Source organism: Vicugna pacos, chromosome X, assembly GCF_048564905.1.
Source record: "Vicugna pacos chromosome X, VicPac4, whole genome shotgun sequence".
Taxonomy (NCBI): domain Eukaryota; kingdom Metazoa; phylum Chordata; class Mammalia; order Artiodactyla; family Camelidae; genus Vicugna; species Vicugna pacos.
In genome coordinates this window covers 46521370-46545150 of record NC_133023.1, presented here as the reverse complement: position 1 = coordinate 46545150, position 23781 = coordinate 46521370, and the positions used below count along the sequence as shown (strand labels likewise).

The following is a 23781-nucleotide window of genomic DNA, read 5'->3' as shown; positions in this document are numbered from 1 at the left end:
TCAGTTATACCTCAATAAAGCTGGGGGAAAATCTGAAAGAAAACAAAAAAGTGAGCATGGAAGCAGGTACAGTTTTCGTTGTGCATGTCTCTGGAGCTGAATAGAAACAGCTGGTCCACAGTTTTCATCTGTGCTTCCTGGTTGAGTTCATCCAGGGGGCCTGTGCAGGATTCCTGGAGGGCTGAGCAAGTGTAGTTTAGCCCACCTCAGCCCCATTTTTGCATCAAACAGAGAAGCTCTTACTGGGAATGTCATCCCTATCCTGGTTTTCATTTGAACATACAGTGAGGTTGGTGGATGGGAGGCATGAGTTGGGTCTCGGGGGCTGGGGGAAGTGAGCGATCAATAGATTTGAAACCAACAAGGGTCTTTAAAACCTCATTTTACAGATTAATGTAATTGGATTATAAATGGCAAGATCAAAATACTTTTCTCATTTAAATGTTGAGGCATTTTATACCACATTATAGGCTAGCATAAGGTATTTGGAGAGTGAGTATTTAATCATTCATCATGACAAAATGTCCTCAATCAATTGGAGTAGAAACAGTACAGATTCCTCATTCAGCAAAATATTTGGGTGCTCACTTGTGCCAGACACTCTGCAAGGCACTAGGAGTTGCATCATGGTGAAGAAGATGGTCCCTTCTCTCGAGAAGCCCACAGCCTAGTGGAGAGTGAGACAAAACTAGCAGCGACTACACAATGGAGTGAGTGCTCTGGTGCAATTAGCACAGGATGTGAGAGAAAACACGGGTGACCCAGATGGTGGCAGGGTTATTTCCAGGCTAAAGGAACCGCTACTTGGACGCTTGAGTTTAAAATTATACTCAGCAATCACCACAAACAGAGCTCAGATTTTTTTTAATTTAATTTTTTTCTTAATTCAAGTATCGTCAATTTACAATGTTGTGTTAATTTCTGGTGTACTGCATAGTGACATATATACATTATATATACATATATAATATTATATATATATACACACACACATACATATACATATATGTATATATACACACACATATGTATGTGTATTCCTTTTCATATTCTTTCTCATTATAGACCATCACAAGGTATTGAATATACTTCCCTGTGCTATACAGTAGGACCTTGTTTGATAAAGTCATGTCAGCATACATCTAGAAGATTTTCCTCCAGACTCCTAGCCCAGCGCATGTCCCACTATACCAGCTGACTTCTTCAGAGACTAGCAGGGTGCACCACAAATCGTTAAACATAAGAATTTATACTGACACACAGCGCCAAGAGAGAATGGGGGAAGACCTGAAGCGAGACTAAACCTACTATGATTAGGAAATGACTCAGAGCCATCCTGGATGCCTTTTCGTGCCAAACAACAGGCATGGACATGATGTGGGGAAATTTTTTCTGTATATGCATGTTGGGTTCATAGGCCGCTCCCTGTTGTGTGAGGTATACGCATCGGGAAACAGTGAATTGGCCATCCTTGCCATGGAGGCTTCACTTTGGGGGAATGGAGGACATGAAGGGCCAGGCTAAGGAATCTAGGATTTTCCCTGCTCACAAAGGTATCTGACAGGATCCATTAAGTGGAGTTGATCTGGTGATTTCTGGCTGGGTGTGGAATTGAAGGGTACAGAGGCACATATCTGGAGGTGAACATATTTAACTGAGAGCAGGAATATTCTGCTGTTTCCCCGCTGCTCCAGGATTTAGGTGTACTTACTTAAGGGCGACTTCAATAGCCCAATAGGAGCCAAAGAGTATCACCCAAGACACGACAGAAGGATGCCTGGGCTGTCTCCAGGAAACTTTGATTTAAAACAAAACCAAAAAAGAAATATATCCTTTGAGATAATCCTCTTCCCTCTCTCACTGCCCCTTCACATACCAGATATTACTTGGTTTTCCTGACTGAAAATGTGAATGCAGCAGTCATCTTTGTTTGGGTCACTGAAAGGTGACGTGCTCCAGCCTAAAGCCTTTAGTAAGAGCAGGCCTCCCTTGGATGCCCTTGATTGGGAGACTATATCCCAGAGAGCATGGGTAGGAAGGCTGTTTGCACATTAGAGCGACGTCTCAGAACCCCCAGTGTCCTATTATAATTGAATGTGAAGTCAAGAGGGTGGGATTCTTCACCCTTCTAAGAAAAAGGTGAGTCGTGAATCTGAAGCAGAAACCCCAGCCGCAGTCCATTGCCTTCCTGTGACTTGCAGTATCAACAAAATGGCACTTAGTAGCTGATCTGAATCACTTCATGGATCCCCTTGATGTGGGAAGGCACGCAGTCGCAGGTGTCAATTTGGATTCCCTTTTTCTCTTCTGTATTTGGCGCTATCTGCTCCCATGCCACTATTGACTGGCTGCATAAGTTCTTTATTTTTTATTGAACCATAGTAATTGCAACATTATGTTAGTTTTGGTTGTACAGCATTGTGATCCAGTGTTTTTCCAGATTATACTCCGTTATAGATTATTACAAAATAATGTCTATAATTTCCTTTGCAATACAGTATAGCTTGTTGCTTATCAATTTTATACGTATTGGCTTGTATCTGTTAATCCTTCCCCACAATTTGTCCCTTCCCCCTTTCCTCTCCTCTTTGGTAACTGCAAGTCTGTTTTCTGTATCTGTGGTCTGTTTCTGTTTTGCATATGATTCATTTCTATTATCTTTTAGATTGCACATGTAAGTGATATCTTGCAGTGTCTGTCTTTTTCTGTCTGACATTTCACTAAGCATGATAATCTTTAGGTCCTTCCATGTTGCTGCAAATGGCAGTATTTCGTGCTTTTTAATGTCTGAGTTACATTCCATTACATAGATATAGTTGTATAGATATATAGGTATGGTACATTCTACATCTTCTTAATCCAATCATCTGTTGATAGGCACTTGGGTTGCTTTCATGTTTTGGCCATTGTAAATAGAGCTGCTATGAACATTGGGGTGCATGTATTTTTTTCAAATTAGTGTTTTCATTATTTCTCTGCATATATACCCAGGAGTGGAATTGCTGGATCATATGGTAGTTTTAGTTTTAGTTTAGTTTAGTTTAGTTTTTTTTTTTTTTTTTTAGGAGCCACCATACGAGTTTCCACAGTGGTTGCACCAATTTACATTTCCATCAACAGTGTACAAGGATTCCTTTTTCTCCCCATCTTCTTCAACATCGGTTCTCTGTGGACTTCCTGATGATATGCAGTCTGACAGTTGTGAGGTGATATCTCATTGCTGATTTGATTTACATGTCTCTAATAATTAAAAATATTGAGCATCTTTTCATATGCCTGTGAGTCATTGATGTGTCTTCTTTCAATATAAATGTCTGTTCAAGTCTTCTGCCCAATTTTAAATTGATTTATTTTTTGATATTGAGTTGTATGAGCTCTTTGTATATTTTGGATATTAACCCCTTGTTGATTGCATCATTTGAAACTATTTTCACCCATTGCATAGATTGTGTTTTTGTTTTGATGATGGTTTTCTTTGCTGTGCAAAAGGTTTTTTTCTTTTTTAACGTTTCTTATTGAGCTATAGTCATTTTACAATGTTGTGTCAATTTTCAGTGTAGAGCACAACTTTCTCGTTATACATGAACATACATATATTCATAGTCGCATTTTTTTTCACTGTGAGCTACCACAAGATCTTGTATATATTTCCCTGTGCTATACAGTATAATCTTGCTTATCTTTTCTACATATGCCGGTCAATATCTACAAATTTCGAAATCCCAGTCTGTCCCTTCCCACCCCATCCCCCTTGGCAACCACAAGTTTGTATTCTATGTCTATGAGTCTATTTCTGTTTTGTATTTATGCTTTGTTTGTGTGTGTGTGTGTGTGTGTGTGTGTGTGTGTGTTTTAGATTCCACATATGGGCGATATCATATGGTGTTTTTCTTTCTCTTTCTGGCTTACTTCACTTAGAATGACATACTCCAGGGACATCCATGTTGCTGCAAATGGCGTTATGTTGTCACTTTTTACGGCTGAATAGTATTCCATTGTATAAATATACCACCACTTCTTTATCCAGTCATCTGTTGATGGACATTTAGGCCGTTTCCACGTTTTGGCTATTGTAAATAGTGTTGCTATGAACATTGGGGTGCAGGTGTCTTTTTGAAGTAGGGTTCCTTCTGGATATATGCCCAGGACCAGCATTACTGGGTCACATGATGAGTCTATTCCTAGTCTTTTGAGGAATCTCCATACTGTTTTCCACAGTGGCTGCACCAAACTGCATTCCCACCAGCAGTGTAGGAGGGTTCCCTTTTCTCCACAGCCTCTTCAGCATTTGTCATTTGTGGACTTTTGAGTGATGGCCATTCTGACTGGTGTGAGGTGATACCTCATTGTAGTTTTGATTTGCATTTCTCTGATAATTAGTGATATTGAGCAGCTTTTCATGTGCCTTTTGATCATTTGTATGTCTTCCTTGGAGAATTGCTTGTTTAGGTCTTCTGCCCATTTTTGGATTGGGTTGTTTGCTTTTTTCTTATTGAGTCACATGAGCTGCTTATATATTCTGGAGATCAAGCCTTTGTCAGTTTCATCTTTTGCAAAAATTTTCTCCCATTCTGTAGGCTGTCGTTTTGTTTTGCTTATGGTTTCCTTTGCTGTGCAGGAGCTTGTAAGTTTAATTAGGTCCTATTTGTTTATTCTTGCCTTTATTTCTATTGTGGTGGTAGACTGCCCTAGGAGAACATTTTTGAGATGTATGTGAGATAATGTTTTGCCTCTATTTTCTTCTCGGAGTTTTATTGTATCTTGTCTTATGTTTAAGTCTTTGATCCATTTTGAGTTTGCTTTTGTGTATGGTGTATGGGAGTGTTCTAGCTTCACTGATCTACATGCTGCTGTCCAGTTTTCCCAACACCATTTGCTGAAGAGACTGTCTTTATTCCATTGTGTATTCTTGCCTCCTTGGTCGAAGATTAGTTGACCAAAAGTTTGTAGGTTCATTTCTGGGCTCTCATTTCTGTTTCATCGGTCCATATATCTGTTTTTGTACCAATACCATGCTGTCTTGATGACTGTAGCTCTATAGTATACTCTGAAGTCTGGGAGAGTTATTCCTCCAGCCCCTTTCTTTTTCTTCAGTAATGCTTTGGCAATTCTAGGTCTTTTGTGGTTCCCTATAAATTTTATTATGATTTGTTCTAGTTCTACAAAATATGTCCTGGGTAATGTGATAAGGATTTCATTAAATCTGTAGATTGCCTTGGGCAGTATGACCATTTCAACAATATTGATTCTTCCAATCCAGGAGTAGGGGATACCTTTCCATTGTGTCAGGTTTGTTTTTATTATATTACTTATGACAATACAATCACATCAAGTTAATATTTGTTGACAAGTTTGTAACAGATGTAATACAACCTTTCTGACTTTTAGTAAACCTAGGTATAATAAAAGTATTATTTTTAATATTGGTGACTCCAAAGACATCTCATGCCTGTTTATGGCTTGCTAAACATGTATTTTACATCTGCTTTAATCATTAAGAGGGGAAAAAAAGGTACTACAAAGTTGCATTTTGATCATTATCCTCATTGTAAAATGTCTACTAATATTCAAATGTTTGTCCAGGTGCTATGACAAAGCAGTCAAAGAAAGAAGCAGTGCTTTCATAATACAAAATATTGATGCTAAGTTTAAAACTAGAAACTATTTCTAAATCAGTGCCCATTCTGCAAATTAAGGCAGTACCAAACCCCATTTCAGGAGAAAATAGCCGGAGAGATTGTTGCCCTACTCCCTCAAAGATTTGGGGAAAATTGAAACAAAAATGGGAACTAAAACTGTATTCCTCTGCCAAGTTTATGACTAACCTCTCTATCCAAAAACTTCATTCCCCTTCTTCTTCTGCATCTGTTCCTTCTCAAGATTGACGAATATTAAAAAAATAAAGGGAGATTAAATCCAAGACTCTGGGACCTTTCCTGGGACAAAACCCAGTCCCATGTCCTCTCTCTGCCTTTTGTTTCCAAAAAAAAAAAGTAGCCTCCTATCTAATTCCCAAAAATAACTTTAATCAGATAAATGAGAAAATGCAGAAGCAAAGGCAAGCAGTCAAAAAAAGACAAAGTAATAGTAGTTTAGCCATTAAACAAAGTCAAGGTCCTTTAGTTCCTCCTCAAGGGCTATAGATAATATTCTGAGCCATATCCTTTGAGCTGTTTGCAAATACTAAAATCTCCACCAAGTGGAAGAAATTAATCACATGGAGATCAGACTGTAGCCATGACATAAGCTGCTCCATCTCACACAGTTCCAAGAACTGGCCTCAAGGTAAGGAACACAAACTGACCCTGGAATTAAAGATTAACTCTACTTAAAACAATCTAGATGACACTGAGAAGACCACCACATAACCAACTTCAAGATGATTGTTTGAGCTAGGCCTTCTGCATGTAGGTCCCTCCCTCTGCCTATACACTCCTGAAACTCCCCTTTAGAAGCTCTTTTCCCCCTGATTGGCAGTTGGGAATTGGCTTTTGGATATGAGTCTTCCTTCTCCCCAGGCCGCTGGCTTCCTAAATAAAGCAAGCTTTCCTTTATTACCAACACCTGTCTTTTGAGTATTGGCTTTTGAGTGGTGAGCAGCCAAGCCTGAGTACGGTACCAGAACCACAATGAGATGGGCAGGAGAGGCAGAGATACTGTATGGTCAAGACCCACACCCCTGGGTAGGTTACCCACAAGTGGGAGAATAATCACAATTGCAGAGGTTCTCCTCAAGGAGTGCGGGGTCCAAACCCCACATTGAGCTCCCGAGCTTGGCAGTCTTGCCCTGGGAAGATGTGTCTCCAGAACATCTGGCATTGAAGGCTAGGGGGACTTGCATAAAGAAGTGCCAGAGGACTGTGAGAAACAGACTCTGCTCTTAAGGGGCACATGCAAAATCTCACATGCTCTGAGTCCCAGTACAGATGCAGCATTCTGAAAGGAGCCTGGGTAAAACCTATTTACTGATCTTGGAGAGCCTCCCAGAGGGGCTGGGAGCAACTGGGACTCCTGCTCAGGACACAGACACTGGCGGCAGCCATTTTGGAGGTCTCATCCAACCACAAAGACACTGGTGCTGGCAAGCATCATTTTGGAGTCCTCTCTGTAGCTTGTTAGCCCTGGGGGCTTATATGCCCACCAGCAGGCTGACAACAGTGCTGAGACACCCAGGGCCAAACAGGCTAGAGCAAACAATCCTAAAATCCATATGGAACCACAAAAGATGCCTAAAAGCCAAAGTGGTCTTGAGAAAAAAGAACAAAGCTGGAGGTCTAACCCTCCCAGGCTTAAGACCATACTACAAAGCTACAGTAATCAAATTGCATGGCATTGCGACAAGAGCAGAAACATAGAACCAACAGAACAGAAAAGAGAGCCCAAAAGTAAACACACACACCTGTGGTCAACCAATCATGACAAAGGAAGCAAGAGTACACAACGGAGAAAAGACCATCTTTTCAACAAGTGCTGGGAAAACTGGACAGCCATATGTAAAACAATGAGATTAGATCATTCCCTCACACCACATACAACAATAAAGAGCAGAAACTATAAAATTCCTAGAAGAGAGCATAGGCGGATCACTCTTTGACATAAATCTTAGCAATATTTTCTTGGATCAGTCTATTAAAGCAAAAGAAATAAAGGCAAAAATAAATGAATTGGACCTAATTAAACTTAAAACCTTTTGCACAGCAGAAGGGGGCTAAGATGGCGGAGTAGAAGGACGCTCATAGCTCACCCTCTCCCACAAATACACCAAAACTCACATCCGTGCACCCATCCAGCCAACCAGAGCACCTGCTGAACTCCGACAGAACATCGACCTCTTCAAAAGACAAAGACACCACGGATCCTGTGGGAGAAAAGGAAAAAAGAAAGAAGAAAAAGCAAAACAGTGTGGGACCGGTCCCGCAGGGAGGGAGCAGCAAAGGAGGAATAGCACTCATTCACTGGGTCCTTCCCTCTCCAACAGAGAGGTCGGCGGGAGGGAGGGGGAACCTCCGAGGCTCGGATCTGTACGGATCTACACCCCTTGACTGACAGAACTAAGTTAAATGGGCACAGAGGGTCTCCACAACCCCTAGCCCTAGAGGCAAAGTGGCTGGTGGGGGAAGGGACAGGCTGCCCGAGCAGGGTGGAGGACGGGGGCAGGCTGCACAGAGGCAACCCCAGGGGGCTGCAGGGGGCTGCACGCCATGGATGAGTGGGTACACAGGGCAAAACAAACTGGGCCCTCCATAAAATACAGGAACAAAAAGAAACCCACAGCTGATGTTCCCTGGGGGGAAGGGTGCCACGCACCCATTCCGAAAACCCGCTGAAAGTTTCCGGGGGAGGAGAGGTGGGGCTCAGCCACAGCCTCCATATCCTCCTGTGCTTAGCACCCAGGCGGTGGTGGGGTGGAAACCTGAATCCTAAGGGCTTAGGAGCCTCAAAGGCCAGACGGAGACTTGTTTACAGCCTGAGGCAGATAGGCTCCTTCTGCCCTGGTACCTCTGAGAATTCACACTGCCAAGACAAACAAGGAGCTGCGTTTTGGCAAGGAACAGGGGCGGGGCTGTTTCCCCGTCTTCCCTGAGCCTGCCTATGGAGCGTGGGCCCAAGGCAGAGCAGGCAGCTGCACAGAGCAGGGGAGCGACTGGCGCCAGGAGAGGGCAGGTGGCCACCCGCCTTCCCGGCAGGAGCACAGCACCTGACCAGGGTGCTGGGAGGGGGTGCAACCTGCCCACCTATCTTGCCCTAGTGCAGCATCTGGCCTACAGTATTGGGAGGGGGAGTGACCCGCCACCTACTGTGATGTTGGGAGGGGGCGAGATCCGCCCACCTACCTCGCCGGAGGGCAGCATCTGACAGCGGCATATGGAGGGGGAGTGACCTGCCCACCCACCGTGTAAAAGCACATCACCTGACCACAGAGTTGGGAGGGGGCGCGAAATGCTTGCCGACAGGCACTGTGAGCATCACAGACATTGGTGGGCAGGTTGCACCCCCTCCCAGCACCCTGGTCAGGTGCTGTGCTCCTGCCGGGAAGGCGGGTGGCCACCTGCCCTCTCCTGGCGCCAGTCGCTCCCCTGCTCTGTGCAGCTGCCTGCTCTGCCTTGGGCCCACGCTCCATAGGCAGGCTCAGGGAAGACGGGGAAACAGCCCCGCCCCTGTTCCTTGCCAAAACGCAGCTCCTTGTTTGTCTTGGCAGTGTGAATTCTCAGAGGTACCAGGGCAGAAGGAGCCTATCTGCCTCAGGCTGTAAACAAGTCTCCGTCTGGCCTTTGAGGCTCCTAAGCCCTTAGGATTCAGGTTTCCACCCCACCACCGCCTGGGTGCTAAGCACAGGAGGATATGGAGGCTGTGGCTGAGCCCCACCTCTCCTCCCCCGGAAACTTTCAGCGGGTTTTCGGAATGGGTGCGTGGCACCCTTCCCCCCAGGGAACATCAGCTGTGGGTTTCTTTTTGTTCCTGTATTTTATGGAGGGCCCAGTTTGTTTTGCCCTGTGTACCCACTCATCCATGGCGTGCAGCCCCCTGCAGCCCCCTGGGGTTGCCTCTGTGCAGCCTGCCCCCGTCCTCCACCCTGCTCGGGCAGCCTGTCCCTTCCCCCACCAGCCACTTTGCCTCTAGGGCTAGGGGTTGTGGAGACCCTCTGTGCCCATTTAACTTAGTTCTGTCAGTCAAGGGGTGTAGATCCGTACAGATCCGAGCCTCGGAGGTTCCCCCTCCCTCCCGCCGACCTCTCTGTTGGAGAGGGAAGGACCCAGTGAATGAGTGCTATTCCTCCTTTGCTGCTCCCTCCCTGCGGGACCGGTCCCACACTGTTTTGCTTTTTCTTCTTTCTTTTTTCCTTTTCTCCCACAGGATCCGTGGTGTCTTTGTCTTTTGAAGAGGTCGATGTTCTGTCGGAGTTCAGCAGGTGCTCTGGTTGGCTGGATGGGTGCACGGATGTGAGTTTTGGTGTATTTGTGGGAGAGGGTGAGCTATGAGCGTCCTTCTACTCCGCCATCTTAGCCCCCTTCTGCTGTGCAAAAGGTTTTAAGTTTAATTAGGTCCAATTCATTTATTTTTGCCTTTATTTCTTTTGCTTTAATAGACTGATCCAAGAAAATATTGCTAAGATTTATGTCAAAGAGTGATCCGCCTATGCTCTCTTCTAGGAATTTTATAGTTTCTGCTCTTTATTGTTGTATGTGGTGTGAGGGAATGATCTAATCTCATTGTTTTACATATGGCTGTCCAGTTTTCCCAGCACTTGTTGAAAAGATGGTCTTTTCTCCGTTGTGTACTCTTGCTTCCTTTGTCATGATTGGTTGACCACAGGTGTGTGTGTTTACTTTTGGGCTCTCTTTTCTGTTCTGTTGGTTCTATGTTTCTGCTCTTGTCGCAATGCCATGCAATTTGATTACTGTAGCTTTGTAGTATGGTCTTAAGCCTGGGAGGGTTAGACCTCCAGCTTTGTTCTTTTTTCTCAAGACCACTTTGGCTTTTAGGCATCTTTTGTGGTTCCATATGGATTTTAGGATTGTTTGCTCTAGCCTGTTTGGCCCTGGGTGTCTCAGCACTGTTGTCAGCCTGCTGGTGGGCATATAAGCCCCCAGGGCTAACAAGCTACAGAGAGGACTCCAAAATGATGCTTGCCAGCACCAGTGTCTTTGTGGTTGGATGAGACCTCCAAAATGGCTGCCGCCAGTGTCTGTGTCCTGAGCAGGAGTCCCAGTTGCTCCCAGCCCCTCTGGGAGGCTCTCCAAGATCAGTAAATAGGTTTTACCCAGGCTCCTTTCAGAATGCTGCATCTGTACTGGGACTCAGAGCATGTGAGATTTTGCATGTGCCCCTTAAGAGCAGAGTCTGTTTCTCACAGTCCTCTGGCACTTCTTTATGCAAGTCCCCCTAGCCTTCAATGCCAGATGTTCTGGAGACACATCTTCCCAGGGCAAGACTGCCAAGCTCGGGAGCTCAATGTGGGGTTTGGACCCCGCACTCCTTGAGGAGAACCTCTGCAATTGTGATTATTCTCCCACTTGTGGGTAACCTACCCAGGGGTGTGGGTCTTGACCATACAGTATCTCTGCCTCTCCTGCCCATCTCATTGTGGTTCTGGTACCGTACTCAGGCTTGGCTGCTCACCACTCAAAAGCCAATACTCAGAAGACAGGTGTTGGTAATAAAGGAAAGCTTGCTTTATTTAGGAAGCCAGCGGCCTGGGGAGAAGGAAGACTCATATCCAAAAGCCAATTCCCAACTGCCAATCAGGGGGAAAAGAGCTTCTAAAGGGGAGTTTCAGGAGTGTATAGGCAGAGGGAGGGACCTACATGCAGAAGGCCTAGCTCAAACAATCATCTTGAAGTTGGTTATGTGGTGGTCTTCTCAGTGTCATCTAGATTGTTTTAAGTAGAGTTAATCTTTAATTCCAGGGTCAGTTTGTGTTCCTTACCTTGAGGCCAGTTCTTGGAACTGTGTGAGATGGAGCAGCTTATGTCATGGCTACAGTCTGATCTCCATGTGATTAATTTCTTCCACTTGGTGGAGATTTTAGTATTTGCAAACAGCTCAAAGGATATGGCTCAGAATATTATCTATAGCCCTTGAGGAGGAACTAAAGGACCTTGACTTTGTTTAATGGCTAAACTACTATTACTTTGTCTTTTTTTGACTGCTTGCCTTTGCTTCTGCATTTTCTCATTTATCTGATTAAAGTTATTTTTGGGAATTAGATAGGAGGCTACTTTTTTTTTTTGGAAACAAAAGGCAGAGAGAGGACATGGGACTGGGTTTTGTCCCAGGAAAGGTCCCAGAGTCTTGGATTTAATCTCCCTTTATTTTTTTAATATTCGTCAATCTTGAGAAGGAACAGATGCAGAAGAAGAAGGGGAATGAAGTTTTTGGATAGAGAGGTTAGTCATAAACTTGGCAGAGGAATACAGTTTTAGTTCCCATTTTTGTTTCAATTTTCCCCAAATCTTTGAGGGAGTAGGGCAACAATCTCTCCGGCTATTTTCTCCTGAAATGGGGTTTGGTACTGCCTTAATTTGCAGAATGGGCACTGATTTAGAAATAGTTTCTAGTTTTAAACTTAGCATCAATATTTTGTATTATGAAAGCACTGCTTCTTTCTTTGACTGCTTTGTCATAGCACCTGGACAAACATTTGAATATTAGTAGACATTTTACAATGAGGATAATGATCAAAATGCAACTTTGTAGTACCTTTTTTTCCCCTCTTAATGATTAAAGCAGATGTAAAATACATGTTTAGCAAGCCATAAACAGGCATGAGATGTCTTTGGAGTCACCAATATTAAAAATAATACTTTTATTATACCTAGGTTTACTAAAAGTCAGAAAGGTTGTATTACATCTGTTACAAACTTGTCAACAAATATTAACTTGATGTGATTGTATTGTCATAAGTAATATAATAAAAACAAACCTGACACAATGGAAAGGTATCCCCTACTCCTGGATTGGAAGAATCAATATTGTTGAAATGGTCATACTGCCCAAGGCAATCTACAGATTTAATGAAATCCTTATCACATTACCCAGGACATATTTTGTAGAACTAGAACAAATCATAATAAAATTTATAGGGAACCACAAAAGACCTAGAATTGCCAAAGCATTACTGAAGAAAAAGAAAGGGGCTGGAGGAATAACTCTCCCAGACTTCAGAGTATACTATAGAGCTACAGTCATCAAGACAGCATGGTATTGGTACAAAAACAGATATATGGACCGATGAAACAGAAATGAGAGCCCAGAAATGAACCTACAAACTTTTGGTCAACTAATCTTCGACCAAGGAGGCAAGAATACACAATGGAATAAAGACAGTCTCTTCAGCAAATGGTGTTGGGAAAACTGGACAGCAGCATGTAGATCAGTGAAGCTAGAACACTCCCATACACCATACACAAAAGCAAACTCAAAATGGATCAAAGACTTAAACATAAGACAAGATACAATAAAACTCCGAGAAGAAAATAGAGGCAAAACATTATCTCACATACATCTCAAAAATGTTCTCCTAGGGCAGTCTACCACCACAATAGAAATAAAGGCAAGAATAAACAAATAGGACCTAATTAAACTTACAAGCTCCTGCACAGCAAAGGAAACCATAAGCAAAACAAAACGACAGCCTACAGAATGGGAGAAAATTTTTGCAAAAGATGAAACTGACAAAGGCTTGATCTCCAGAATATATAAGCAGCTCATGTGACTCAATAAGAAAAAAGCAAACAACCCAATCCAAAAATGGGCAGAAGACCTAAACAAGCAATTCTCCAAGGAAGACATACAAATGATCAAAAGGCACATGAAAAGCTGCTCAATATCACTAATTATCAGAGAAATGCAATCAAAACTACAATGAGGTATCACCTCACACCAGTCAGAATGGCCATCACTCAAAAGTCCACAAATGACAAATGCTGAAGAGGCTGTGGAGAAAAGGGAACCCTCCTACACTGCTGGTGGGAATGCAGTTTGGTGCAGCCACTGTGGAAAACAGTATGGAGATTCCTCAAAAGACTAGGAATAGACTCATCATGTGACCCAGTAATGCTGGTCCTGGGCATATATCCAGAAGGAACCCTACTTCAAAAAGACACCTGCACCCCAATGTTCATAGCAACACTATTTACAATAGCCAAAACGTGGAAACGGCCTAAATGTCCATCAACAGATGACTGGATAAAGAAGTGGTGGTATATTTATACAATGGAATACTATTCAGCCGTAAAAAGTGACAACATAACGCCATTTGCAGCAACATGGATGTCCCTGGAGTATGTCATTCTAAGTGAAGTAAGCCAGAAAGAGAAAGAAAAACACCATATGATATCGCCCATATGTGGAATCTAAAACACACACACACACACACACACACACACACACACACAAACAAAGCATAAATACAAAACAGAAATAGACTCATAGACATAGAATACAAACTTGTGGTTGCCAAGGGGGATGGGGTGGGAAGGGACAGACTGGGATTTCGAAATTTGTAGATATTGACCGGCATATGTAGAAAAGATAAGCAAGATTATACTGTATAGCACAGGGAAATATATACAAGATCTTGTGGTAGCTCACAGTGAAAAAAAAATGCGACTATGAATATATGTATGTTCATGTATAACGAGAAAGTTGTGCTCTACACTGAAAATTGACACAACATTGTAAAATGACTATAGCTCAATAAGAAACGTTAAAAAAGAAAAAAACCTTTTGCACAGCAAAGAAAACCATCATCAAAACAAAAACACAATCTATGCAATGGGTGAAAATAGTTTCAAATGATGCAATCAACAAGGGGTTAATATCCAAAATATACAAAGAGCTCATACAACTCAATATCAAAAAATAAATCAATTTAAAATTGGGCAGAAGACTTGAACAGACATTTATATTGAAAGAAGACACATCAATGACTCACAGGCATATGAAAAGATGCTCAATATTTTTAATTATTAGAGACATGTAAATCAAATCAGCAATGAGATATCACCTCACAACTGTCAGACTGCATATCATCGGAAGTCCACAGTGAACCAATGTTGAAGAAGATGGGGAGAAAAAGGAATCCTTGTACACTGTTGATGGAAATGTAAATTGGTGCAACCACTGTGGAAACTCGTATGGTGGCTCCTAAAAAAAAAAAAAAAACTAAACTAAACTAAACTAAAACTAAAACTACCATATGATCCAGCAATTCCACTCCTGGGTATATATGCAGAGAAATAATGAAAACACTAATTTGAAAAAAATACATGCACCCCAATGTTCATAGCAGCTCTATTTACAATGGCCAAAACATGAAAGCAACCCAAGTGCCTATCAACAGATGATTGGATTAAGAAGATGTAGAATGTACCATACCTATATATCTATACAACTATATCTATGTAATGGAATGTAACTCAGACATTAAAAAGCACGAAATACTGCCATTTGCAGCAACATGGAAGGACCTAAAGATTATCATGCTTAGTGAAATGTCAGACAGAAAAAGACAGACACTGCAAGATTTCACTTACATGTGCAATCTAAAAGATAATAGAAATGAATCATATGCAAAACAGAAACAGACCACAGATACAGAAAACAGACTTGCAGTTACCAAAGAGGAGAGGAAAGGGGGAAGGGACAAATTGTGGGGAAGGATTAACAGATACAAGCCAATACGTATAAAATTGATAAGCAACAAGCTATACTGTATTGCAAAGGAAATTATAGACATTATTTTGTAATAATCTATAACGGAGTATAATCTGGAAAAACACTGGATCACAATGCTGTACAACCAAAACTAACATAATGTTGCAATTACTATGGTTCAATAAAAAATAAAGAACTTATGCAGCCAGTCAATAGTGGCATGGGAGCAGATAGCGCCAAATACAGAAGAGAAAAAGGGAATCCAAATTGACACCTGCGACTGCGTGCCTTCCCACATCAAGGGGATCCATGAAGTGATTCAGATCAGCTACTAAGTGCCATTTTGTTGATACTGCAAGCCACAGGAAGGCAATGGACTGCGGTTGGGGTTTCTGCTTCAGATTCACGACTCACCTTTTTCTTAGAAGGGTGAAGAATCCCACCCTCTTGACTTCACATTCAATTATAATAGGACACTGGGGGTTCTGAGACGTCGCTCTAATGTGCAAACAGCCTTCCTACCCATGCTCTCTGGGATATAGTCTCCCAATCAAGGGCATCCAAGGGAGGCCTGCTCTTACTAAAGGCTTTAGGCTGGAGCACGTCACCTTTCAGTGACCCAAACAAAGATGACTGCTGCATTCACATTTTCAGTCAGGAAAACCAAGTAATATCTGGTATGTGAAGGGGCAGTGAGAGAGGGAAGAGGATTATCTCAAAGGATATATTTCTTTTTTGGTTTTGTTTTAAATCAAAGTTTCCTGGAGACAGCCCAGGCATCCTTCTGTCGTGTCTTGGGTGATACTCTTTGGCTCCTATTGGGCTATTGAAGTCGCCCTTAAGTAAGTACACCTAAATCCTGGAGCAGCGGGGAAACAGCAGAATATTCCTGCTCTCAGTTAAATATGTTCACCTCCAGATATGTGCCTCTGTACCCTTCAATTCCACACCCAGCCAGAAATCACCAGATCAACTCCACTTAATGGATCCTGTCAGATACCTTTGTGAGCAGGGAAAATCCTAGATTCCTTAGCCTGGCCCTTCATGTCCTCCATTCCCCCAAAGTGAAGCCTCCATGGCAAGGATGGCCAATTCACTGTTTCCCGATGCGTATACCTCACACAACAGGGAGCGGCCTATGAACCCAACATGCATATACAGAAAAAATTTCCCCACATCATGTCCATGCCTGTTGTTTGGCACGAAAAGGCATCCAGGATGGCTCTGAGTCATTTCCTAATCATAGTAGGTTTAGTCTCGCTTCAGGTCTTCCCCCATTCTCTCTTGGCGCTGTGTGTCAGTATAAATTCTTATGTTTAACGATTTGTGGTGCACCCTGCTAGTCTCTGAAGAAGTCAGCTGGTATAGTGGGACATGCGCTGGGCTAGGAGTCTGGAGGAAAATCTTCTAGATGTATGCTGACATGACTTTATCAAACAAGGTCCTACTGTATAGCACAGGGAAGTATATTCAATACCTTGTGATGGTCTATAATGAGAAAGAATATGAAAAGGAATACACATACATATGTGTGTGTATATATACATATATGTATATGTATGTGTGTGTGTATATATATATAATATTATATATGTATATATAATGTATATATGTCACTATGCAGTACACCAGAAATTAACACAACATTGTAAATTGACTATACTTGAATTAAGAAAAAAATTAAATTAAAAAAAATCTGAGCTCTGTTTGTGGTGATTGCTGAGTATAATTTTAAACTCAAGCGTCCAAGTAGCGGTTCCTTTAGCCTGGAAATAACCCTGCCACCATCTGGGTCACCCGTGTTTTCTCTCACATCCTGTGCTAATTGCACCAGAGCACTCACTCCATTGTGTAGTCGCTGCTAGTTTTGTCTCACTCTCCACTAGGCTGTGGGCTTCTCGAGAGAAGGGACCATCTTCTTCACCATGATGCAACTCCTAGTGCCTTGCAGAGTGTCTGGCACAAGTGAGCACCCAAATATTTTGCTGAATGAGGAATCTGTACTGTTTCTACTCCAATTGATTGAGGACATTTTGTCATGATGAATGATTAAATACTCACTCTCCAAATACCTTATGCTAGCCTATAATGTGGAATAAAATGCCTCAACATTTAAATGAGAAAAGTATTTTGATCTTGCCATTTATAATCCAATTACATTAATCTGTAAAATGAGGTTTTAAAGACCCTTGTTGGTTTCAAATCTATTGATCGCTCACTTCCCCCAGCCCCCCAGACCCAACTCATGCCTCCCATCCACCAACCTCACTGTATGTTCAAATGAAAACCAGGATAGGGATGACATTCCCAGTAAGAGCTTCTCTGTTTGATGCAAAAATGGGGCTGAGGTGGGCTAAACTACACTTGCTCAGCCCTCCAGGAATCCTGCACAGGCCCCCTGGATGAACTCAACCAGGAAGCACAGATGAAAACTGTGGACTAGCTGTTTCTATTCAGCTCCAGAGACATGCACAACGAAAACTGTACCTGCTTCCATGCTCACTTTTTTGTTTTCTTTCAGATTTTCCCCCAGCTTTATTGAGGTATAACTGACACATAACATTGTGTAAGTTTAAAATATACAATGTGATAAGTTTAGACAGGTATACATTGTGAAATGTTTCCCCCAATAAGGTTAATTAACACACCCTTCACCTCACATAGTTATCATTTTGTTTCTTGTTGTCATGGTGAGAACATTAATGCTCTACTTTCACAGCAACTATCAAGTACACAATACAGTACTGTTAACTATAGTCACCATGCTGTACATTAGGTCCCTGGAACTCATTCATCTTACAACTGAAAGTTTGTACCCCTTGTCCAGTATCTCCCCATTTCCCCCACCCCCCAGCCCTTCATGCCCATTTTCTTTTAACCACTTAAATCGTATTATATTGAATCCATTAAAAGAAACAAAATACAGAGGAGGCAAATTCTGTTTCCAGAGAGCCACATTTTTTACTTGTCATGGTGTTTTGCTCAGCTTTTTGTGTTTTGCCTCATAGAGTACTCACTACCTAAGCAGGAAGTGTGGGTAGTTGGGCCCACCCTCCAGATTTATTGCTCAAATGGCAGGGCAGGGGAAGAGGATGAAAGAGAAAGTGATGAGGATATGTCTTTCTTTTCCAAGTATTCTTATCCTTTAGAATACCCTGAGAAGTTCAACCTGTAAGTCCAGAATTAGCTTTAAATTCATGACTTGTAAAGAGAACAATAGGCACGATCTTTGCTAAAACTGGCTCTAAGAAGGATTGAAAGGACTGTGTCAATACAATTATGTGCTAACAGGCTTGAAAAAAAATCAGACAACAGTGATAACAGATAAAAGTAACAGGAAATATTTTATTGAAAAAATGACCACTCAGGTGAGTAATATCACACAGCAACCAATGTCAGATAATCTTCAACATCAGATAATCTTAGTTTTTGTATTAAAAATAAAAACTAATTTTTAAAAGCACTCCAACTAATTCACCTGGGGATGCAGTATAATAGCTGTGGTCCTGGTCAGATCTTTAAAAAGAATAGTCAGAAGCACAGGCGTGTGTGTGTGTGTGTACCAAAACTACCAAGGCAGACTGTATGAGGGAGGGAGTGAGAGAGAGACAGAGAGAGAGAGTGTGTGTGTGTGTGTGTGTGTGTGAGTGTGTGTGTGTGAGTGTGTGTGTGTGTACATGCCTGCGTGTGTGCAGAAACTACCAAGGCAGATGGTACGAGGGAGTCTAGAGACGTATAGATCTTGTGATTTATCCTCAAGCCTTGGGGAAGGGGCATGGATTTTTCTCAGGGCACAAGTCTAACAGTGTGGATGTTTGGACTGTGATGCACCCAAAGGGCATCTTCTCTTCAAGGGGACATCACCTGCAGCCCAAGCCAGGGAGCCCCTGGGGAGGGAGCCGAGCTGTTAGTCGGCCTGGGCGGCAGAGGGGGCATCCATGGGCAGAGGATCCTCCTCCGCAGTGGCACTGTTCTTCTTGGCCACAGCAACGGCAGCAGGTGTTTCAGCAGGGCTCTTCCGTATCTTGCCCTCTCCTCCCTCGGGGTCCTGGTCCTGGGTGCCAGGAGCCTGCTGCGGGTTATTGGGGCAGCGGGATCCGTAGCGTGGAGGGGGGCTCTGCTTCGGATCTCCAGCGACGCGTCCGCTCTCCTTGTTTTCCTCCTCGGGCTCCACAGAGATACTTGGTGAGGGTCTTGGAGCAAGCGCGGTGCCTCGGCCCCTAGGGCGACTCTGCAGGTAGCTGACGCGCGGCCCCCGCCGTGGCTCGGGCCCTGCGGTCTGGGCGGCCCCCGGCAGCTGGGCGGCCCGTGGACCGTTGCTAGTAGCCTGCATCGAGGGGCGGCGGATCACCGCCGGGGCCCTGCGGCAGGGCGGGAAGCGCCGCAGGCGTTGGTCTTGGGAGTGGCCAGGCGGGCGGCGCCTCAGGCCCTGGGCTGCGGTGGAGCCTTCGCCGCTGCCCTCGCCTTCGTCAGCGTCGTCCTCAGCACCCTTGGGACCGCGTGGTGGCTGCTCGCGGCGGTGGATATAGAAGGCCCGGCGGAAGCGGGGGCGGTTGGCAGCATAGCGGCTGCCCTCCACTGGTGCGCCGGCTGGCCCGGTCACGTTAGCGGCCTCGGTGCCCCGCTCGCCCTGCACCACGTCGAACTCGACCGTCTCGCCGTCGCCCACGCTGCGTTGGTACTTGTGAGGGTTGTTTCGGGTGATGGCCCTCTGGTGAACGAACACATCTTCCTGGGTGTCGTGCCTGCTGATGAAACCGTACCCATTCTTCACGTTAAACCACTTGACGGAGCCTCGCACGCTCTTAGCGATGACCTGCTTGGGCACCTTTCCCTTGGCGCCCTCCGCGGGGGTCCTGGGGATCCCATCGCCGCTGAGGTTGCCTGCGACTAGGGCCCGGGGAGGATCTCCGCCTCCCAAGGACGCCAGGTGTTTCTGCGCGGCTTGAGGGGAGATGGAAGCTGCCACCTCCGTGCAGGTGGCCTCTCCGGCCTCACTCATGAGGCCGTCAGTCCTTGCTCTCCTTTCTCAGAGAATCTGAGGGAAAGTCGGTCCTCTGAGGTTGGAAGGTGGGGGAGGGGGCTTGGGCTGGAGGTAGGAGCCTCTCTCGGGGAGGGTCGTGGGTCAGGGCCAAGGACCCTGTGGCTTCGCTCTGAGAGCCTTGGAGAGGCCTGTGGAGTCTCCTGGGGCAACGCGACGTGTTGCCAATGACAATGGCTACCGCGGTGACGTCTCAATGGGGCCCTAGCGGGGGCTCGAGATGGGGGCGGGGCACATGTGCTCTGCCCCGTGCTCCTGCCATCACGTCACAGCGCCTCGTGGCCCTGGTGGAGCAGGGGCACAGGACGCTCTAGGGAGGGGTCTTGAAGACGCTCTTGCTTGCTTGAGTGGTTGTCAAGAGAGGACCCTCCTTCCATCCCCCTGCCTTGGTTGAGGAGATTGGCAGCCTTCTAAGGGGCACTCTCCCAATATTCACTCACAAAACTGTGGTCCTCTTCCAAACCCTGCTGTCCCCTCTCCGTGGGTTAGCCATTTTGTGTAAGCAGGCAAAATGACAACGGCGTGAAATTAAGACCCAATGGAAGAAGCCTGATGTGGGGTGGGTTGGTTGATTGGTTGGTTGGTTGGTTGGTTGGTTGGTTGTGTTTTTATGTTCCTGCAGGGGAACACAGGGGAACACATGCCAGGGCTAGCATGCTAGGCCTGAGAGATGCTAAACTGGCACAGGTTTATCCAGACTAGTATCAAGATTGTGTTGACCGAAGACAAATAGACTGTCAGTCTATCCCACAGGTTTTGGACTTGCCATTGTACCCAGGATTTATTTTAAGATGCACCCAGCATTTGTTGTACTCAGGTATGGTAAGATGTCAGAAAAGGAGCTTACTGCCTTTGAAAGAAAAGTTTATTACTCACAATTCCTCAGAGGATGGGAGGCGTGACACACCACACAGGGGCACATGGGGTCACCTACAGGAAGAAGAGAGAGGAACTTGGGTAAAGTCTTTTGCTATGTTGGCAGGAACTAGCTAGGTGGAGATGCCCCCTATTGGGAAAGAAGCAAATCATACCTGTTGAGGCTAGTGGATGGAGTGTTTGTAATAAGATTTCCACATACTTGCAAAAACACTGGGATGGTGGGGTGAAAACAACCTTGGGTCACTAGCATGGCCCCATGACCTCAAGATGCCAAAACAATAATTACATAATATCAAAAAAATATTTATTACATCTTCATATGGTGGGGGCCAATTCTGTAAAATCTCTCTCTGTCTCTCTCTCTCCTCCCTCGGTCTCTCTCTCACTACCTATATTTCTATCTCTCTCTATATTCTATTGTTTCTGTTCTCAAGAAAACAATGACAAACGAAAGAGGGAGGGAGGGAGGAAAGGAAGGAAGGGAGAAAAGGAAGGAAAGGAGGAAAGGGAGGGAGGGAGGGAGGGAGGGATGGGGCCTAGATTTTTAGATAAACAGGAAGACACATCTGGAGAAATGTGATTCCAGCATCAATCCATCTAGGTATAGTAGGTACAAATTACTTTATTTTACATTATGGACTCTCTCTATGTAGTGCTTACTCAATTCCACCTTTTATTTGATAAGGATGATCAAAGAATGGTTCGTAAATTTAACCCACTACTTTGCCAAATTCTTAAATGTAGCAAATAAGGGCAATGCAGGCTTACTCTGTTGGTTTTATAGTAGGGAAGAAATACCCCAAGGAACTTTTGAAGCACACACCAAAGTTTGCATCTGTTTATGCAGCAATGGTATGCTAAAGCTGGCTCAAATCAACGGGTGGTAATCAGTTGTTAAAGTTTTAGGAAATTTTGTGAGCCAGTTGGCAAGCATACCATTAGTAAATATCAAATTATATAAAAAAATAAGTAAATGAATTCGTTAATACATTATATTATAGCCAAAGGAAGTAAACACTCGAAACACATTCTTTCCTAATTATTTTACTACATTTTACTATTAATCTGTTTTTTTTTTGAGCTTATTTGCATCTACTGTACCTGTAGGGTGAAAAAACTATAAATGGCGTTCTACTGCACATCTCTTCCAAAACTCCATATTCAGTGACATCATGTTGGGAGCTTGAAATCAGCCATGGTGGGAGAAATGGGAACAGAGAAATTGGTAAGTGCATGCTGCAAATTTGTCCCCCTCCCACAGAGCTGGTTTTTAAACAGCACACCATGCATGTATGTATGTATGTATGCGTGCATATATGCATGGATGTATGGGCAAATGTTGTATTTGTGTATCTATATGTTTATATATGTATGTAGGAATGTCTTTTACTTGTGAGGGGGCAGAGTGTTTAACTGAAGTCACAGAAAGACAACTAGCTCAAGAGATGAGAAAAGGAAGGTGGAGTAATTAAAAGAGCTGTCCTGTGGGAGTAAAGTAACAACCAAGGTTTAAGTCTTAGTTGTTTGACCTGAGGCAGGTCGCTTCACTAGTCTCGATGTAAACTGAGGGCCTCACAGTTGATGATCATAGTACTCTATCCATTTCTAAAACTGTGTGAATCCCTGGTCTATAAAATAACCCTATAGTTACCATTAACTCTATCATATTTATGCATATACTTATCTTTCATGATGCGTACGTGCATTTTCTTAAATGTTTCACACATACAAGAAGGAAGTATATGTGTGTGTGTGTATAGTAATTTGTATGTTGATCAGGCAGAATGCATGGTCGCTGCCCCTCAGTAAGTTTTAGAATCTTGTGAGTAACTTGGAAGCACCTTGTGCAGCCTTTCTTCATTGCCCTTTCCTTTCACATACACTCCTCCAAGGTATATTTTGATATGATGAATTTCCTGCCCCTGCTCCTTTGTGATCCCTGCCTCCATCCTCTCCTTACTCCCTCTGGTCACCAGACAACCACTGACCTGCTCTCTCTGATATATATGTATATGTGTATATATATATATATATATATATATGTATATATTCAGTTGCATTCTCTGGAATTTTACATATATTTAATGATAGTGTATATACTCCTTTTAGTCTGGCTTCTTGCTCTCAGCATATTGCGATTCATTGATGTTGTAATGTATATCAATGGTTCATTATTTTTATTGCTTTGAATATTCCATTATGTGGAAATACCACAGTGTGTTTATCCATTCACATGTTGATGGACTTTACCGATGTTTTATTATTATGTTTATTATTTGGCTATTGAAAATAAAGCTGCTCTGAGCATTCATATACAAGTATTTATACACATGATTTCCTTTCTCTTTGGTAAATTCCTAGGACTAGAATGCCTGGATCATATGGTAGGTGTATATGTAATATTTTAAGAAACTGCCTGCTATGGTCTAAATGTCTGTGTTCCCCCCAAATTTATATGTTAAAACTCTGATTCCCAATGTGATGGTATTAGGAGGTAGGGCTTTTGGGAGGTGAGTAGGCCATGACAATGGAGCCCTCATGAATAACATTAATGCCCTTGTGAAAGAAGCTCCAGAGGGACAGCTCAGCGCTTCTAACCATGTGAAAACACAGTAAGACATCGCCTGGTACAAACCAAGAAGAAAGCCCTCACCAGAACGTGACCATGCTGGCTCCTTGATCTTGGACTTTCCAGCCTCCAG

The 23781-nt window shown here is 43.6% G+C and overlaps 1 protein-coding gene across 1 annotated transcript; it reads right to left on the bottom strand.

The window, feature by feature from the left end:
• Window positions 1-18484: 18484 nt before the first annotated feature.
• Window positions 18485-20343, bottom strand: LOC140691892 (uncharacterized). The gene has a single exon (XM_072956260.1). It carries the CDS (start codon window positions 20159-20161, stop codon window positions 19067-19069), a length of 1095 nt encoding a protein of 364 aa, XP_072812361.1. The 5' UTR covers window positions 20162-20343; the 3' UTR covers window positions 18485-19066.
• Between the last annotated feature and the right edge of the window lie 3438 nt (window positions 20344-23781).